This window comes from Lolium perenne, chromosome 4 (genome assembly GCF_019359855.2).
Source record: "Lolium perenne isolate Kyuss_39 chromosome 4, Kyuss_2.0, whole genome shotgun sequence".
In the NCBI taxonomy this organism is placed as follows: domain Eukaryota; kingdom Viridiplantae; phylum Streptophyta; class Magnoliopsida; order Poales; family Poaceae; genus Lolium; species Lolium perenne.
Window position 1 is genome coordinate 367105097 of NC_067247.2, and position 20929 is coordinate 367126025.

At 39.1% G+C, this 20929-nt stretch overlaps 1 protein-coding gene across 1 annotated transcript; it reads right to left on the reverse strand.

Moving 5' to 3' along the window:
• Positions 1-594: 594 nt before the first annotated feature.
• On the reverse strand, positions 595-20837 carry LOC127296670 (protein PIR). Its single transcript, XM_051326851.1, has 30 exons — positions 20636-20837; positions 19709-19781; positions 19402-19466; positions 18086-18163; positions 17361-17480; positions 16743-16813; positions 16073-16165; positions 15274-15343; positions 14016-14080; positions 13349-13544; positions 13067-13218; positions 12695-12788; positions 12183-12398; positions 11110-11321; positions 10739-10886; positions 9695-9863; positions 9338-9414; positions 8236-8406; positions 6695-6771; positions 6504-6606; positions 5108-5227; positions 4830-4973; positions 4355-4504; positions 3976-4119; positions 3571-3658; positions 2883-3010; positions 1971-2175; positions 1573-1745; positions 1038-1259; positions 595-937 (listed from the first exon to the last, which is right to left on the reverse strand). Exons 1-30 carry the CDS (start codon positions 20687-20689, stop codon positions 740-742), a joined length of 3876 nt encoding a protein of 1291 aa, XP_051182811.1. The 5' UTR covers positions 20690-20837; the 3' UTR covers positions 595-739.
• Between the last annotated feature and the right edge of the window lie 92 nt (positions 20838-20929).

The window sequence follows — 20929 nt, forward strand, 5'->3', positions numbered from 1 at the left end:
AGGTTCCAATTACACAGGACAAGCATAAGTGGCGTGCTGTCTGAAGGCGATCAGCGAGGCTCAGCTAGCTAGGTGAACCTTTAGGTGCCCTTGAACTTGCCGATAGTAAAGATGAATTAAGCGACATGTATTTCACACGAATTTGATTACAGTACTTATTTCCCAGTGATCACACGAGCAGAAATTACACCAGGTGCTTTGGTGGCAGAGTTCCAAAGCACAAATGAGCGAGTGAAACAGTTGCTTCCATATCAAAAACGTTTAGAGCGAGTGAAGCATAGTCACGAGGAACTGAAATTGCTTTTCCCGAACCAGTATAATAGCTTGGCACGCCTTCGAATAATTGGATCCCAGAAAGCCCACAAAATTCTGAAACAGTACTATTATCCCACTCGTCCCAGTGAATTATGATAAGCTCCTTTAGCTGGTAGCTTTCATTTTTCAGTTCCATTGGCAAATATAGGTCAATGGGGCACTGCGGTTATAGCTACAAGAAGGTGCCAGTCATAGTATGTAGATACATCTATGCACATACTCCGTACTACTTTAGATGCCAAGTGCATACCAGTAACAGCAAATTGGTCACATACAGGATACACAATCCATGTCAGCACCTATTATTTGGATATAAGATATTTTACATACAGGATATATACATTAGGTGATTAGGGCCATAACGACAAACATATGAGCTCACATACATGTGGGATAGGACCAGGAAAAGAAGCATCCATCTAGTCTACGAATTTGCTCTCTGTGGCAATGTCTCGAATGCAGAAACTGTGTTGCTAAACTTCATACGGTGGAGAGGTGCCCCGCTTGGCTTGATAGCACATGCAATCTTGTCCTCGAGGGGGCAGCGCGCTCTTAACATGGAGAACACGTGGTTGTTCAGCCTCCTGGCCTTCCTCATCGCTTCAAGGATGCCCTCGTAGCCCTTCTCACACACATCATATGCAAAAACAATGTGAACTTCCAAAATCAAGGACAAATAAAATACTAACACAATCTTATAACTTCAGACCAAATGGTCTCACCTGGAAGATATTCGGGCTTTTGCTCCTATCCGCTGACTGGTAAAGTGAAACTGTTGTGTTTTCTATTTCTGCCACATTGAGAAATTGGTAGGAGAAATCAAAAAGCTCGAAATGTAGCTGCTGCCCCAGTAAGTACATAATTGTACAGCCAGCCCATGCTACAGAGTCGCCCAGCATTTCTTGTTTCTTTGAAGGATTGGTAATGCTATCTTCCAAGTAGCTCTGGATAAGATGAGATACGAAAGTCAAAGCAAAAAAGATGAAGCACCAAAACTATGCTGGAATCATAAAAGAAAAAAGGAAATCGTCAATAGCTCTTAAGTTCCATGTCATGCCAGAGGAGATAGCACTGCTAAACCAAAAGTAGAGCAACGTGGGAATAGGGTGGAGGCTACAGAGAAACAAGATATGATTTTGTCGTCTAAACATTATCTTGTAAACAGGTGGAGTAAACATAAGCAGCTACATCTGAAAAAGCCTGTAGATGATGAGGATGATACGGATATCACAGAACAGTGTCTTATAGTTTACTTACATACTGAAGACCGCTAAAAACACGATAGAAGTCCTTCGATGTGGTTATGTCAATAAAACCTGTCTTTGGAGTTGCACTCCATTTGCTGTAATGTCTATCCAGGGCAGCACTTGTGAAAGCAAGAGCATACTCCAGCACACTCCCTGAGTTTAGATTTGACTTGTACAGTAGGCCTGTGGGGAAAAAATGTTTCAGTGCAAGTTCATAACATGGTAAAAAAGTAGATATGAATTTTCATGTTCTATGGCTCCACTTGGATGGGACGGGAGCAAGGGCTAACTAGCATTATTCAAATTGAGATGCCTAATCTGGAGGGTAAGTGTCCACAAACCTTCGTTTTTAGGGGGGAAGATGGAAAGAAAAAATTATCATTTAAGATGATATAAATATGGACTTACTGGCAGCTTCAGCCTGCTTGGACATGACAAGAAATGACGATGGATTTGAACATGCTGGACTTGATGCAACAGCATTGGTGGCAGAACTTAGCAATGTGGTAAACGGAGTATTATCAGAATTGGCCTGCTTCACTTGCCCATCATTTCCTGGAACCAATCCCAGCCATGGAGCTGACTGCATGAACTGTGTAGTGTCGATTTGTCTCTATTGGAGAAACAAATCATGGACCAGTAAGATAAATATAATATTTAGAATAGTAAAAAACAGGAGAGGAAGAAAAAGTGACAGACCAGAAAAACAAAACACAACTGGTGACATTTGCTTTACATAAGAATGCTGCATAGGCTGGAGGTAATAAAAGCTTCCATTATCAAAAAAAAAAAAATCAAGACCAATAATGTGTTTATGCACCAAACAACTTTACAGACAGTGGAATGGACAAAGAACATTAACACATGTAAGTAGTGTGACAGCTCCAGCAGCACAATTGGCATGAGGAGACAAGTTTTTAGGGGAAATCCCTGTGCCATTGGTAAAATACAAATGATTAAGTACTCGCTCCGATCCATATTACTTGCCACTAAAATGGATGTATCTACAATTAAGATGTGTCTAGATCTATATTAGTGTCAAGTAATATGAATCGGAGGGAGTAAATAATATGACTTCTCCACTTAATATTGTCAGGTGCAGACATCAAAGGACGTTCACTGAATGATCTCCTCTCAAAAGGTGTATTGCAAAGTGCTAGTTCTCTACTAAAGCTACCATTCAACTGCATTATTAATTATCAATGCTAAAAACAAGCCTACCTGACAGGGTAGAGAATGAATGCCCTAGCATAAGGTTAACAGACCTTCAAATTTGACAATCTAATAAACTAATAAATTTGCCTACGGAAATATGCTCACCAAAACAATGTCCATAAGGCTCATCCAATACAAAGCACTTCCAATTTCCTTAAGATCATGAAGAACTTCAATTTTCACATCTGATTTCGCCTCCCATGTCAATATTTCATGAATTATCTTCTGGCAGCCTACAATAGATGCACCATACAGTTCATTATTCTTAGAACGAAAATAAGAAGACTTTGAATAACGAAGTAACCTGCCAAAAAACTATAAGGTTCAGAACCATCCTATGCCAAGAAAACAATATGAACTTACATCACCAACTTTAAATTAAATTCTACCACTTCAGAACCACACTAACAATATGCCAAATTAGCAGAAAGAAAAACTATGCTCCTTATGTAGCCCTCTGTTGGAGTACCATACTAGTACATCATCTAAAATGAAACTTCTGCAGAAACTTAGTTTCCCTTGTAAGATAAACTCAAGTAGAATGGAGTGGGCAACTGTACATAAATGAGATGCAATAAATGATTATCACCCGAAAGTAGCAATAAGATGGTGATAATAAATTGTTATGTAGTGTTATCACCAATGGTGCAAGGCTATTTCATATTTGCATTGGATTTAGTCCTTTCAAACATTATGCACTATGTTATGTTGCAGGCCGGTATTGCAGAAAGCCAGCACGGGAGCCCATTACCACTGGGATTCAGAACTCGATTGCCACCAGCTAACATATTACCTGCTATACCACCATCAAATGAAAGAAGTCCAATAGATTTTGGCAGTGCTTCTTGCAATGCAGTTATTTTTGGCACCATAGCTGTTATCTGAACAGGAAGAGCAAATAACAGTTACTCAGTATTAATAAGTATAAAAAAAATACAACCTATGTTCCTAAATATAAAATATTTTGGGGGTTCAAATTGAGCTCTCAAAATGTCTTATATTTAGGAACAGAGGGTGTAGTTACTTAGTAAACTTCATGTCTCTTCTAGACCAGCCTTCCTAGTATCTTGGTTATCAGAGATGCAGCTGTCCTGACAGCACTCAAATGTATTTTCATCCACTAAATTACTTTGGCTTATTAGGATAGTGTGCCTTCAGGTGCATGATACCTTATACAGTTCAAAGTTATACCACTCACCTTACTTGATATATGATCCAGTAAAGCACGGATAATACCAGGTAATGATCTGGAACCGAGAAGTTTAACAACTGCAAACATGTGAGGGATCCCAAAGAAGTCACGGTACAGACCAGCAAGACCCTGGTATGCCATGGTCAAATCCTACAAAGACAACGAGAGCATGCAGTAGAAAAGATTAAGATCTCTGGTGGGTAGTGTGTTGCAGCTGTTGATGCTATCATTTTTCAACCAAGGCTCATGTTATATAACTCTGAGATTCAACTATATATAACACTTGCATCTTCAAGTGTAAAAACAAATACTGGAAATGGCAAGGGGCATATTCTGTAACAGGTTCTGGAAATAGCAAGCGATAGATTTAATAAAAGGTGCTTACATGTGATCCGCAGTAGAAGTAAGGCTTCCCAGTAGAAGCATTTGATCTCCGAGAGGAATGATTAGCTCCTTTTAACGATCTAACAAACCGTTGTGTGGTATTGCAGAGGATAAAATTGGGCAAGAAATCCATTTGCATCTCATTCCATATCTGGGTTGATAATTTTTTTAATCAAATCAGGATTAAAGTTCAACTGGATTAATCAGCAGTTTTTGCAGGAATAGGCACAAAGATGCATATCATATTGCAACGCCACTACTGATACTGTGACCTCACAGCAAAAAGATTAAGGTTCTGCCTTTCATATGTAATTACAACCAATAATACATCATTAACTAGTTGTGCAGCCAAGTAAATTATCCAGCCAAAGGAAGAACAAGTTAATACGAAAAAGAAATTATAGATCATAGGCATGTCAATATAACATTATTTGTTTAAATTACACACTGAAGTGACATGGTAAAGGCCCAAAAACCTGAGAAGAGATGCGACTCGAATATGAAACCAGTGAAAGGTTCTCTTGCATCTCACTGAGCATAAGAGAGTAAGAATCCAATTCAAGATATCTTGATATTGACTGATGTGTAAGCTCCAAAATATCCAATAGTTTTTGCAGTTCCTAATTTGAAAAGGGAGGCAAAGTTCCACAAGGTCATTGACCACAATAAACAAGTAAATTGCTTAAAAAGGTATAATAACTCAATTTGAACACATGAGATTGAGAGGTAGTATAAAGATAAAAGAGAATCTTACTACAACACCACATAGATCTCCATTTTCGAAGCGCCCCAGTAGGAAATCAATATTTTCTCGGAACAGTTTGTTCATTCTCTGAGTAATTAGGCTTCTTAGGTCAATTGTCCTCCCTAAGATCTGAGATGTGAAATGAACTGATTCAGTCACAGTGCACACCCTAGAGACAAAATCAGAAAATACGTAGCCTGAAATGTAAACATAAAATCTAGGCTGATAAATTGAGCATGAAATCAGACGATTTTGCGTCCTTGACTCAAAGTCAAAGGGCAGACCAAAGATCAAATGTTCAATACTAATTCAGAGGCTAAAAGCAAAGCTGTGAAAAGTAACTGAAGCATAAACCCGCCAAATCTTGATTGTGCATGCAAACTCAAGAAACGACGGCATAGATAGTGAAGCAGAAGTAAATATGATAACAAAATATAGCTCCATATGACATCCAACAAAAGGTCCCTTTGTACGAGGACCCTTTCTGGGATGGGAATGGACCGGCTCGACCCGCTGGGTTATTGACCTGGCCCAAAAACTAGAGGGCACGTGGGTTGGCCTTGATCGAAATTTGGGTCGGTGGAGCCGGCCCTGAGTGACCCAATGGGTAGGCGGCCGACCCATCTCTGCTGCAACAGCGGTGCTATGTCTGCATTCCAGTGCAGCTCAACCGCTCAAGTCGAGTTCCGCTAGTCCGATAGTGCTGCTGCTGAGCACAACTCCAACTAGCCTCCAGCCCTACACGTGAACACATGCTCTATTTATTGACTTGTTGGTTACATGCTAGCTGCAGCCTGCAGATTAGATCGTGCCCATTTTTCTCTTGGATTAGTGCTCTGACTAGCCTCCAGCACTACACAGACCCACGCGCATAATGCTTGAACAATTCAAGTGATGTTTTCCGTGTGAAAATAGCTAATGAAGTGGTATTCTACGTGAAAATGAGTCTGCCCCAGATACCTAATGGGCCAGCAAGACCATAATGTTTTTTCAAATGGGTCAACCCATGGCCAGGTCCGGGTCAACCCGTTCCCATCCTGAGTACCCTTATAGTATGTCAATTTCTCTCATGGGTGGGCATTACTACCAATGTAAACAACAAATTTGGAAACAAAGATATAGCTGTGATTCAATATGTAGGAAAAATATAATTCTACACAATCTATTACTACCTCTGTCCATAAAAGGATGTCTTAGATTTGTCTAAAGTGGGATGTATGTAGACACTAGATTTGTCTGGGGGGGTATTGAAAACTGATTGTACTTAATCAACTAGGTTTGATAGATCCTTAGCATAAGAAAACAAGGTATATGATACTTACATGCTCATGATTGCATGAATGACTACCCTTGATCAATAGATCCTAAAAGGCCTTAACATAAACAATACCAAATAAACACTTACCATGACTCTTCTTAGCTTGAAAATTGCATCAAATCTCAAGGGTTTGACGGAGTACTTCTCACCATCATCACATGCATAGGTAAATGAACTATCAAGAAGAGTACTGCGTATGAGGGAGGAGATAGATCAGAACAAAACAAAAAGGGAACTCAGAGTACGAAATACAGGTAAACTGAAAAGAAAAGGTATACCTTGCGGCACAACTCTTATAATATGTAAAGATGATCTCATTAAGCTTCTGAACCAGAAGGTCAAAGGAAAGATCGACCTATAAATCAGTACACATGAAACACTGGTAAGATGTTTACATATGTAAAACAGAAAGAGTAATTATAACGTTTTGGGTACTTCCAGCCCATAGGAACCACTAGGTTTCTACACCTAACCATGCTGATCCCACAAAGTATACTCCCTCCTTCTCTTAGCTTAGGGCGTAAATATTCCAGCACAGTTATTAAGGAGAGGCATGCAAGTTAGTTTTTGGCCGGTCCTGCCCCTGTTAAATAGCTAGCACGGTTGATATCCCTCTCACTGATTCCTTGCATGCACCTCCTAAATTCAAGGCCAGCCATGCACAACCAACCAACGGTAATTACAGCCATGCGCACCCAATCATTGATTCCTTGTTTCCAGGCCTAGTGAGGGGTAAATTTGACAAGTTATTGTTTCTACTCCATGCGCGCCTTAAGCTGTGATCAAAAAATGAAAAAATTTATACGCCCTAAGCTAAGAGAAGGAGGGAGTATAATTTTATATGCAAGCAGCTCGAACGTGAACAAAAATGGTGTTCTGGTATTACACTAATGGTGAACATACAATCGTGCATACATTTAATTCTTAGTTACAGGTGGTAAAATTACTGACAAGTGGAATGTTCTAGAAACGGTATGGTTGTCTCTGAGAAATGGGACCATGACATAATTACAGGAGGTGTGTCCGCATAATTACACCAGCAAGTGATAATGAGAACATTTAACATTATATAGCCATTTAACAGTGACACAAACTTTATTGTAAGAATGTCAATGTACTTGAGAATAAACTAATAAGACACAAAAAATTCTCGTGGTAAATGAAAATATCTCAGTGATTATAGCAATTTATTGAAACATGTCCATAACACCATACAACATATTAGCACAACATTTAGTACAAATGACAACAGTATCATATCAGAATCATGAGTTAGCCTTAATAGATTTCTTTATGTATAGAGGTTGTGAAAAGGGAAGGATGATAGTTTAGTTTAAAAAAAAGGAAGAGAGTAATGAGAAGGAACAGGTAGCAATTTTTCTATGAAATTTAGAACTGTCTTTAGATGTTTATAAAAAATGGGCGAAAAAATGTACAGATTCCTCAGCTCCTTTACTTCCAGGGAAAAGCATAAATGCGGTGACAGGAGTTGAAGAAGGCTGAACCCCCTTCCTTGGAAGCATAATCGTGAGTTTCTAACTAACATAATTTTCCTTTCCTTGCACTACATTCCACATAGTGACACATACTTTGAGATCCTACACCAAGTACTTTCCGCACAAATGAGCAAATGTTACTAAATCTATTGTACGTATGTGCTCAGCAGTAATCTAACAAGTACCCGTTAAGGGGTGACATCGTGACACAACTGACACTGTAAAGGTCAAGTGGTAAATGTGAAAATCGCAATTGGTTACCTCAGCCTCAATTTCATCATACAGACTAGAAAAGGGCAAATTTGAAAATCGTAATTGGTTACCTCAGCTTCAATTTCATCATAGAGAAATCTTTGTTTGAGATAAGTTAGTGCATGTTGAGCAGAGTCATTGTAAAGGTCAAGTGGTATCAAAATACTTTCAAGAAGACCAGCATCTTGAGATTCAATAACATTGTCCACCAACATCCAGGGGAGGGAACATTCGATTGGAAACTGCCATCAAGACATGAATCAGTACTATTTTCGTAAAAAAAGGACATAAATTAGTATGAACAGTGCACAACCATAAGCTGTATAAACGGAAAAAATGGAGCGACAAACCTTCGCTAATTGCAAAGACTAGATAAACATGATTCAGCATGTTGAGCTAAAAATTGGCCAACACTGTTTGCTAACCAGATGTATTTCATAGTATTTCGCGACATGTAGGGCAATGGCTAGTACTATTCTCGAAAGGCAAACTGGATAATGAAAAACACACCAGTCAAAATAAAGGCTCTACTAGAAGTGGTAAATCACCATCAGAGATATATATGTATAATACTATTCATACTCATTAATTGGCAGAACTTATGAGAACCTTTTGAACACAACTTATCAAGTAAAATTGTAAAACTAAGTTGCTAGTACCAAATTCTATACTGTCACACATTTTCAGGCACCTTTTGTGAAATGGTAGTAAGAATTAAGAACTTGAAAAGGTGTTCGATATTTTTGAAGTGAATAGCTTGATGCCTGTTGTAAAATCACTGCATTGTTATCTCATTTGTAATTCAGTGTCTTATTTGTGCGATCTGATGTACAGATAACTACAAAAGTACCACATGATAACCTAAATTAAGAGCCCTTGACTATTGATATTTGTTTGAGTAGTCACCATGCTTCTCCAAGTTTCTCAGTGCAATCATTCCTTTGCCCTAATCCCAATTAAGGCAGAATTCTGATCACGAAGCAAACATGACTTGCAGAACTAAGTTGGGCATAAAAAATGAAAGAAAAGCAAAGATAACTGGTAAACTTGACACTCGGCAAGATTCGATATCACTTCATAACTCAACTTCAATGCTATATCTCAATTCTCATTAATAGTTGCTACCATCTTGAATTTCGTTATACTTCACTAAGCAATGCGAAAATGCTGCACCTGGATAACACGGGAAGATTCCAGGTAAAACTCTCTGAACCAAAGAAATCCAAGATCCGTAAGTGTACCAATTGTTGCTGCATGTGTCCACAAAAGTTAGTTAACTACATCATCCAAAGGAAAAAAAATCGACAAATCTAGTAAATATGAACTTTCCGAATTTAGATTGGTATTTTAGAATAAATACAGTGAATTAGAGTAAACTGAATGCATTTCCCAATGAGGCAATGAGTACGATATAGAAGATTAGAAGTTGATTATCACTGAGGTATCCAACGTAAGAAATGCACCAAATGTATAACAGCAACTGCATGCAATATGAGGATTCCTATTCCTGCCTCTGAGACAGCAGAGTACCTGTATAATCCAAAATATGCAAGAAAAAACTGAGCTTGTAGAAAAACGTCTCTAGCTGTTTAAGATCTTCCACCGGTATTCCAGAACCACTATTCCCAAATAGCCCTCCAGGTTTTCTCAGATTACCACCCGATACAAGTTCACATATGAGAAATTGCAGACAATGAATCTGTAAGACGTTTGACAACAGAAAAAGTTAGAAATCATTAGCAGAGTAAACAAAATATTCTTAACTAAACAACAATTACAGCTAGATGTAGAACTGGAAAATTTAAAAACTAAATATAACATTTTGTAATTTGTAATGGGATTCTAGTCAATTCTCACTCCATATTCTTGGGAAATTTGCACAAACTTTTCACCAAGAATAGAAGGGAGAGATATTCTAAAAACCATTAACATTCACAAACAAAAGTATAAGAATAAGTATAACCAACTATTACTCTATAAGTTTTATCTAATGTTAGTACAAATAGGACATACATAGTTTTACAGTGAAGAGAGTTAACAGAATCAAAATCACCTTTTGAGCAGACCCAGAAGGCTAGAACACAGCGTTAGCTCAACTCTAAAGGTTAGCTACAAATTATTTGAGATTTCTCAGGTGATGATAAGTGATGCATGACTATACATTTCAACTATCATTCTGATCCATTTATCTCCTCATGACAATAGTACACTGAAGTAGCAAAAAGTTAAATAAAAATAAGGGTGATAACCAGAATAATAAACGTTCCGGTGAGCTGGTTAGAAAAAAATTGTACTCTGGTGGCTCAGTCAGTGGATTTAGTGAATTTACATCATTACACTTTATACTATTGAAAACCAATAGAGCATGTTGTTCGATAAAATCAATCAATGCCACTTTGCATAGGCTGTATTTCTTCATGTCCTCAAATTGTGTAAGATATGGTAGAAATGTCGATGCTCAAAATATGCTGATATACATGATACTGCAGGTTGGGTGCTAGGCCATTAGCCTGTTGAATGTGGTGTTAACCATTTAGCCTTTGTTACTGTAAACAAGTAGGCGCAGGGTCTAACCTGTGCAGCTGTTGGTGCCACTGGTCTTGGATAAAATGTGCTTTGTCTCATTTCCGCAGTTTCTTGGTGTAACGAGCGCTGCTCAGGATCTGCCTTACTAGTGTTGGCCATCCAATCTGCGGAGAGGGTTCGCATATCAGAGAGAATCCTGAAAGAATAGTGAAGAAAAATGAACAAAACATTATAAAGGTCCCTTAGTACGGTTGTCACGATTTAGAAAGAACGATTCACCACAAAAATAAATATGGACGTCAGACTATGTCAATCCCAAACTAAATAAACTTCAATACCTATCTGAGACTACTGGAGCTGTTGATGGTAAATCTCAATGTAAAGCAAACACAAGGATGGATTGAGACAGAAAATGTTACCGAGAAAGGTCCTTCTTCTTCCGAAATGTTGTACGAAGCATTGTGTCTAGTTTATCCTGTACAAAATCTTGGACCTCCATATGTATTGTTTCCCACAAAGCTTCAGACACTAACGTGTCACAATGTTGCATCATCAATCCAATACTCTTTATGTAACCAATTAATTCAAGTAGAGCCCTTCGTTCTTCTGCTGTATAGTTCCAGCGTACTACCTGCATGTGAGTTGTAAATAGTACGTAAAATTAGTTATGATCACAAAAACTTTAAATCATTCTTAAGGCTTATGAATACAAAGACAAATTTACAAACACAGATAACATAAAAGTTATGCACATATTATCTGTTTGAAAGGGACCGCAGCAGTTAGTAGCCACCCTCTTTGCATACCAGCAAGGAGGAAAGCTACTTCTTTGTATCTCCACGACTAGGCTTACACATTCTATGAGTAAGCATGCTACTCAAGGATGGGAGAAAGAAATGTAGCACATGCTCAGAAACAATTGATCAGCTAGTGTCCAAATGACAAAGTGGGAGTGGGACATCTTTGTACCCACATGTCTCAAGCTCAATTAACATACACAGGGCAATCAAGGGATGAGGGATAGAGAATCATGCAAATAGTTGCACCAACAATGAAAACGGTTTACAAAATAGATGAAAACTGTATCTGAACTACAACATGCCTCTTTCAGTTCAAAAATAAGAACATGCCTCTTCAAATTACGAAGCTAAAATTGAATGAAATTAAGAAAGGAATGATAAAAAAGATAAGTCGTTTTGTTTAAAAACCATTAGGATGTTACAAGGGTGAAACACATTAGTGACGCAAAATAAAAGCACTCGGTCACAAGTTGCATTAACTGGTTAAGACCTCAAGCAGCTATCCGGTGAGGGAATGGCTGTGGTATAAAATTTTGTTTGTTACTTTTTTCCAACTTGTTCACTTTCTCCCCTACTTAAATGATTGTTAATGTAAGAAACCAGTGTTGCAGTCATTCAAGCTTTAAAGTGAAAGATAAAGGCAAAGACGCAATGGGTGCTGCAAATACTTATTGTGAAGAAAAAAAGAAGACCTTTTCATAGTCAAAAAACGTCGTTGAGTCTTGTTGAGAATCTGAAACAGGTGGTTCTTTGCAAGGACGTGAAAATTTCCAAGCACACTGTTCCCAAATCCTGCCAGTCCATCGGCTAAGAAGCTGGAAGCCCTCAACAACAGTATCATACATGTTCCCCTTAATATCTCTAGACCAGTCATTATCTGCTCCATCTGATGACTTCAATATTATCATCTGAAAGTACAGGTCAATGTCAATGCAGCTCACAGCCCACCAAAGAAAATAAGCATCATTAGCTGAGAAACAAATTTTCTTTTCCAAAAAGTACTATTTTAAGTCTCCATGTATAAATACATCAGCTGCATCAGTTTGAGGTATTGTGTACAACTGACAGAAATGTTTATACAATGTTTGCGGCAGTGATCACTATTTTCATCGAGGAGAGTGGTAAAGTAACACCAGTTCATGAGATGTTAATTTCAGTACTGCAATGAGTACTTCACTGGTAACTCGAAATGACAATAATGTACCTGGTTCATTGCAGAGGAGAAACGTATGGAAAAGTCATCGTGCTCAGCTCTGATAGTTCCCATGTGGTTCAGAATCAAGTAATGCCTCTGATAGGTAGTTTAGTTAAGGAGTATAAAGCATGTTACAACTTGACATATGTGAATACAGTTCATTAGTGCCATAATGTTTAAATCGCCAAGAATATTTAGTTCTATTTTATCGACTTCTTTATTAGAATAAATGTTTTCTTAGACAACAGCCACGTCTGTTTGGGACTTTGGATCGAAGTCATCATCGTCTCAGACCTATGGCATCTGCCGTTCCACCACGACGACACAAATCTTCAATCCAGCCAGTTAACAAAAACATAGAAGAATCTGCTGAAAGGATATTCTTGTAGCTCACGAGGAGGAATTTCATGGGGAGCTGGAAGAGTAAGAAGACGAGTTTGACTGGAGAAATTTTGAAAATATGATGACAATTCCTTCAAAATTGCGGCAGGAGAAAGATGCAGATCGGGAAAGGCTGGAATAACTGGATCATTCTGCAAAAAATACGTAAGAGTAATAGTAAGTAAATGGTAAATATAGCATAAAAGAACAAACTGGTAGATAAAACTTTGCGTAGAAAACAATAATTAGGTTAACGGAACAGCTAAAAGGTGATAATCAAACCTTAAAAATACTGAGAAGACGGTTTATCTTCACTCTCTTATAGAGAGCCTCGCTCTCTTTCTCTGATGAGGTTGCTAGAACAACCAAAACTGGGAGAACACGAAGTAGGGTATGCCGCTCAGGGAAAAGAAGAGCAAAGTCTAATTCCACTGACTCCACGCAGAATACTATAAGGACCTGCAGAATGTCCTCAACGCTATTCGTCAAGTCAAAGGAAACATAACTGACATGGACATGGGAAATAACAGCCACATGCAAAAAAAGTAGTTCTAGTAGGTAGGAGTATGTAATAATAAAAATCATTCTAAGAAAAACAGGTTTTCAGCAGCTATGACCATGAAGATTTATTGCAACTGTTCATTAAGAGACAGATATCAAAGAGAATTTCACGTACATGAATTATAAACAACAATGTCAAATGTGGAACTGCGTCTCTACAATGCTCCTAACAAAGCTGGCATGTTTTCCCTCAGTCAGATTCTGTAAAGTAGCTTATACTTTTCCCTCCAGCTGGAAAACGTTCATAATATGGGCAGCAAAGATCCTTGAGTGGTCTGGTAGATATATCAAAGTTATACATATTCCGGACATGCATTATTTTCCTACTTTCGCAAAAAGAGCATGCATAGTAATGTCTACAAAAGGAAAAAAGATGATAACAGGATACGTATTTGTCCGGAACATCTCAGCATGCAAATTTAACAAGATGGCCCATCTGGTGCTCAGAAAAATCTGCAAATGGAAGCAAGATATCAAGTTAAAATGCATATATGCTTTTATAAATTTTATGTCAAACAACTCAACCTAGCCTCTTAGGAGGAGCATAACAGACTATCTTTTCAGTGAAATGAAACTCAAAGATTTCTTTGTGCTTTCTCAAAAAAAAACTCAACGGGGGGTATTGGCCTTAGAGTCCATTCCTTTAAATAAAGTGGAAGAGTGTCCATTCTTGAAAATACTTAAAATACATGCAGAACAGCCAAGTCATGGTTAATACCACCTGTGGAATTTGCAAAACAGATTCTGAAACATTGATGCATGAGTGCAAGTGTGCAACCATGCAAAACTGTTTTGGTCAGCGGCAAAGGATATTTTGCTAGTTAAGTTAGCAAGGCTTCATCCTGTGACGTGGGTGGCGGACATACTTTGTGACTTGTTGTTCACTCAAAAGGAGAGGGAGATAATTATTACTGTGATGTATTCAATATGGACATCAAGGAACAATCTGAAACATGGCGAAGCTGGTTTTAATCCAGCCAAGTCAATGGAGGTGATCCAAGAGACATCACAGATGCTGGAGTTGCCCAAGGATAAGGGGATTCCAAAACCTCCTCGACGAGCATGTAAATGGAGTAAACCACCTGATGGTACAGTGAAACTAAATTCAGATGCCGCTCCTCAGGTGGAATATTGCATGGCATTGTCAGTAGTGGTTGCTAGGGATGACCGGTCTTTCCGTGGTGCCTTGTGTAGGGTGTACACAGGGATCTCTATTCTCTAATCCTCTAGTTGCAGAAGCTTTAGCTCTTCGTGATGCGGCAGTTTTTGCAGTGGAGCGGAGTTTCAACAAAGTGATTTGTGAAGTGGATTGTTCTGAGCTGGTGAGACACTGGCATAATCGTCTGGTTGATCGCGCTCTGTGATCAAGCCCATATTAGATGAGATTAGAGAGCTAGGTCGTTCTTTTACTTCTTTTAGTATTGTTTGTGCATGTCACGAAGCTAACTAGGCGGCCCACTCTTGCGCAAAGTTTGCATTATTACAGGAGGAGCCGTTTTTATGGGATGCTGAGCCACCTGCGTTCTTAGTGAACAGTCTTACGACTGATTGTAACAATGTAGTTTTGAACTAATAAAGCTCGCGATTTCCCTAAAAAAACATGGTCATGGTGACTTAAAATTTCAATGATATCACAAATCAACAACCTGAAGATCATCAAGCTCCTCTCTCATAGTGTCAGTGTCCTGCCACTGGGTGCTTACTTGAGTAAATGTTCTGCATCAAAGTGTAAGCAGTAATAAAATATTGGAGCATCTATGTGGAACGAGACTAAAACACAAACATGGATGAACCTTCCAAACCAGAAATCATAAGAAAATAACATAAACATTTGCCAAAAAATCAATTCGTGAAAATATTGATTCATGTTTATGTAGGTAGCAAAGTAGCTTAATCTTCAAAGTGGCTGTGCTAGACTGGTTCTAAGTAACTAAAGGAGGTACTGATAAATGTTTTTTTACTACCAAGTACCAACTACAGCATTCACCGAACTATGTTGGAGTGAAGTCATAACTTTTGTGATATGCTAATGGGTACAGTAACTACAGCCTGTTGGAAAGTGCAACAGTTACTCAGTTACAGTTGCCACTTAAAGCAATGCCCAAGCAGTCCAGGCCATTCGTGTATTCTGAAACTTCCTTCAATTTCGAGTGACTATTTGATCTCTGAACTAGCGAATAAATACCTCACCATACATTATACATGCAAAAACATGGTAACTAAACTGAAGGTGAATGTGGACTCCAGCTATCCTTAATTATTTACGGTCAACTACCCTAGAGAGGTTTGTTCTTAATGCATCAGCATTTGAAACCAATTTTGTTCACACCTGTTGAATAATGAGAAAATCAATTCGCAATCAACCAATTTTACTGCATAAACACAATTTCATTAGTGGTTGTGGTACGTGGTCTGGGAATTAAAAGTCAAACCATGATCATGTACCTTTTGTACCATGAAAAATCATTAGGTATACTTGCTTTTGCATTTTTAAGATGATCAAGCTGTAGAAGGACATCAAGCAATTTTAGCATAGACCTGCATTGAAACCAAAAGAGCAGCATCAAGATAAAATTATAAATCTGATTCTCAATGAAACAATAAATACAACTCATATACTGAATTAGAATATAAAAGCCATGGCCTTAACAATGCTGCTCTAAAAATAGATTAATGAAAATAGTTTAAGCTTGGAAGTTCTATTTTCTCTCTAAAGGTTGAGGAAGTTCAAGAAAAATCAAAATATGTGCCAAATGCTTCTGGAAAGCCAGAATGATGTATAATGGATCCTATTTATAGCAGCAGTGCGCAATTGTATCATAGAAATATCTATGTCCATGACTGCTAGACCTGTAAGTGGGTATTCCAGAGACAGAGTTCTCGAAACTGTTACCAGAACATTTCTCCTTGGTTTAGATGTATTGGTTCATTGATACGCAATAGGAATCAGCTAGTTTTGTAATTTCAATCTCATCGTGATTCACTTCATTTAATACTTTATTATTACAACTATATAGAGTAAACAAGTACCCAATTAATATTAATCCATAGACATCATATTATATTTCTCAACGAAAAGAAAGCTAAACAACAGTGCCAGGGTAAAAAAACAAACCAAAAGTGAGTTACTGTGGGTCCATTGACCAGTCTCTCGGGCCTAGAGAACCTTTGCATATCAGCTGCCAGCTGCAACAGATGACAAAATGCTGTTAAAATCTGAAATAGATGCTGAAATATTTCTGAAGGTTGAACTGCTGACAAATGCTAATAAGATACACTGTAGTACTGTGCCACAAGGAAGATGGTGAGGATGACATACGCCCAAACACAATGAAGATAACAGGACAATAGCTTAATCTAAATCGGCATATGAACACATTATAACTGCACAGTCAATGGGGGATTATTTACTTGGATTTCAAGTTTTATGGATCGTCAGGCAGGTTTACTCGCTTCCCATTAGTCTCAGTATAATGAAAATGTTTGCGATGTTAAGTAACCTCATTTACATCCACCCGCCCCCTATACACACACACACACACACACACAAAAGTAGCAATCAAGAAATCGAAATGCCTTCTGGAAGCAAGTTTCTAAAAGAGACAAGTATGACAAAGAAACTGAACACAATGGACACACACAAGTAACCATCAAGAAATCGAAATGCCTTCTGGAAGCAAGTATCTAAAAGAGACAAGTATGACAAAGGAACTAAACACAATGGATGTCCTACCTTTGAAGCAGCAGATGCTTGCCATCTCTGAATTTCGCGTAAACGGCTCATTTCCAAGTCAAGAACTTGATAGGTTTCCAGGTACAAATCTGCTTGGCTATGCTTCATTGAATCTGGCAGCTGCAATCAACGTTCAAGAGTCTATGATACCCAGTCAAGACTGTAGTACGGAATTATATGCTTAATGATAATGAATTTATACAACACTAGGGGAAGTCTATGAACCATATGGTATCAACATTACAGAAAAGAAACTCAACACACAACAGATACTCCGGAGTGAACTTCAAAAAAAAAGGAGAATATTTTATTTCAGAATCTACCAGATAAAATTAATTAAACTAATCAGCCCGAATCAGAGCGAGCTCAAAGAGGATGTGATTCAATCAACAAAACTAATAGGAGTTTGCACATATCTTGATTGACCATCATGAAGTGAAAGAAGAGAGTAGCTGTGGGCTAGTAGGTTACGTTACAAATTAACAAGAACTACAGAAGACTTGTATGATGGTACTGGGACATAGAACCACAGCAAGGATTCAAAATAGGAGATTAGTTACTTTTTATCGGAAGAATTACCAGTGAGTTACTGTTGTCATATGACGTTGAATTGGAAGTGAACAAAGTAGTGGGAAACTTTTTTACAGATATCAACAGCATAATGGCATAATGTGGCAATTATTTAAATGGAGATAAGTGAATGGACAGAGTAAGCAGAAGTTAACCTGAGGTAGTGCTTTAACACAGCTCCGATATGTATATAGCAAAGAAGCCATTTCTTTTCCCTCTTGAATCAGACTATTCTGCAGTTCATTTTCATCCACAGGGCGATGCAAGAAAGAAGGTAAGCATTTTCCATTTAAAGCAACATGAAGAAATGCAGTTACATTAATAAATGGACAGAACAAAGGATCAAAAGGGGAAAATGGGGGTCATAACAAATTGAGCACTTTCCACTAAACTATTGCTCCTTTCCAGATTCATTTTGCTCCTTGAAACCAAAACTCTTCTTGTGAGTTACATCAAGGGCGCTTTCTACTAAACTATTGCTACAGTACAGTTGCTAGAATTAAGAAGAGAGCTGAGACCCATATAAACTCAGCAACCTTTACTACTTGATTATTATTTCTTCCATCATAAATCAGAACAAAATAAAGTGCAGATATTGTTCATAGTAGTGCCATCAGATAAGTTGAGGACTTGTGGTGATATAGTTCATCAGTATAGTGATGGGGGAAAAGAAAGCAGACAGAAAATTGTGAACACTTGTGGTAAGATAAGGGTGGATGGTCACTAGAATATACCATTACGATGAATTAAGTGGGATGATGGTATCACAGAAAGAGGTATGTATGCACATGTTTGGGTGCATGTTCATGTATGCATCTGTGTTATGGCTTATTGGCTTTAGAAGGGAAACGTGATGTATTAGGTATGCAGCAAGAGTACAGACTTCAATGACTGAGGTTCTTCTTTAATCAACAGTTTATACTTCAAATAGATCAGCAGTGGCACAGACATAGTTACTCCCATGCACATCACTTTAGTACGAGAATTGCCCCCAAAAGAGTGGGACTAAATGCATATGGATCAAAAGGAGGCGTAGTATTAATTATTGACAAGGATGTCAGTATGTCACATGGAGACAAAGAAACAAATGCAATGTTCAAAATATCAGCCGATTTATCGTGAGTAAGCAATCCCCTTTGCTAGTGGTTGAGTCATGATCAGAAATATTGCGAAAGAAAGTGAAACGTCCTATTGTCGTAATTCTCGAGCGAGCGGAGCTGAGAACGAAGACGAAAGATTTTGCTAGACCCTGAAATTTTACACACAAAAAAACTGGCAGATAAATAGATGGCCGATAAATCGATTAATCGGCCGATAAGCGGTTAATCTCTAATCTGAGGCCAACCGAGCAGTAAATGATAAACGATATCTTGAACATTGAATAAATGTAACCAAAATGGACCAAATATCTTGGATAAAAAGATAAAAAATCATGAACAATGCAAGAACAAAGAAAATAGCAATTACATACCAGCTGGTTGATTGCTTTTGTATCTTCTCCTAATGACAGACGATAAGCAGCAACATCACTGTACTCTGAACATAAGAGTGCAAGTTTTGGATTACAATAGGCAACCCAAGATTAATTGAATGAAGTTTTTTCTTGGGCAACTGAGCAATTCTTTTGTTTGCAGCAAAACAAGGAAAACAAATAACAGGTCTTGCAATCGGATGAGTATATTCATGCTATGCGCTTGTGATTGTGGGAGCCATCTGCCCATTAGGAATCAGCCCAACAAAGCATAAGCAGGATGAAAAACATTATGACGTTCACATACCAATAGGACTATTAGTTGCATATCTTTCACTTGACAGGAGCACAGCTAATCCCTGCACATCTGGCTGCTCATCCTGAAATTTTTGAAGGTAACTAATTAATAGAAGCTAACATATGGCAATCGTAATAGTGCAAGGCTCTGGAGTTCACACCCCTCAACACAACAACACTGGTACATATTAGACGTGAATAGCCACATACAGCAGACTGCCTAACCTAATTGAACATGGTTATACTCATCAGCTCCCGATAACCATGAAACTGAACTTGTACTAGCCTGACGACAAGGTCACGCACTCAGACCTATGTAAAGCAGCTCAACATAGAAAGCACAACAGGGTTTTACAGACCACTGGGAGTAGCAGTTTTCGATAGTAAGACTAGAACCAACTCGACCAACACCCCTGCTGGAACCGGAATACCCCCAAATCAAAACCTCCACTCGAAGTGTTTAGAACTTGTACAAGCTCCAGAAACCAAAACCAACACCACCAACTGAACCGGAAGCGTTCCCCACTTTCAACTAGGGACTCGACCCACATCTGGCCAAAATTAACGGGCCCTCTTCAGCAAACCGACGGTAGACAGAGTTGGATTTACGAAAGCATCGCAATGTATATCGCTGAAACTCAATTCGGACAAGCGCGGAGGCGATGCAAGCACCGAAAACCCTACCCTACATCAGCATTTCTCCACGGGCGTTGAACACGTGCAGACGTACGAACGAACTCTGGAGCTACCGGCGCCCAATTCGCAGCGCCACTCGAGCAGCGAGGGAAGGGGAGAAGCATCCGCGCCTCCGCGGACCGGAGGAGGCGCGCGCGGGCACCGCATTCCGGCGTAGCGCTTCTCCGAGTCGGGGCCCGAGCAGATCGGGCGCGGGTGAACCGGGAACAGGGGAGCGGGAGGGAGCGGAGCGGGGCTTTACCTCGAGGGAGAAGGTGGAGAGGGCGGCGATGGCCTCCTCGACGGGGATGGCCATTCCGCCGCGCCGCCGGCGAGGAGGAAGGGGACGCCTCGGAGTGGGGCGTGTGGGAGCGAGGTGGTGGTGGGCGAGAGGGTTGTGGAGTTGGTGCAGGAGAGGGGAGAGGAGATGCACCAACTCGTAGTGTTCGTGAGCTGTGACGGTGTACGCCGTGGGGACGGTGGAGTAAAGAGAGGTGGCTGAAGCGTCAAGTGTACTCCAAGTGAAAGGGGACGACGGCGTTAACGGCGAGTTACC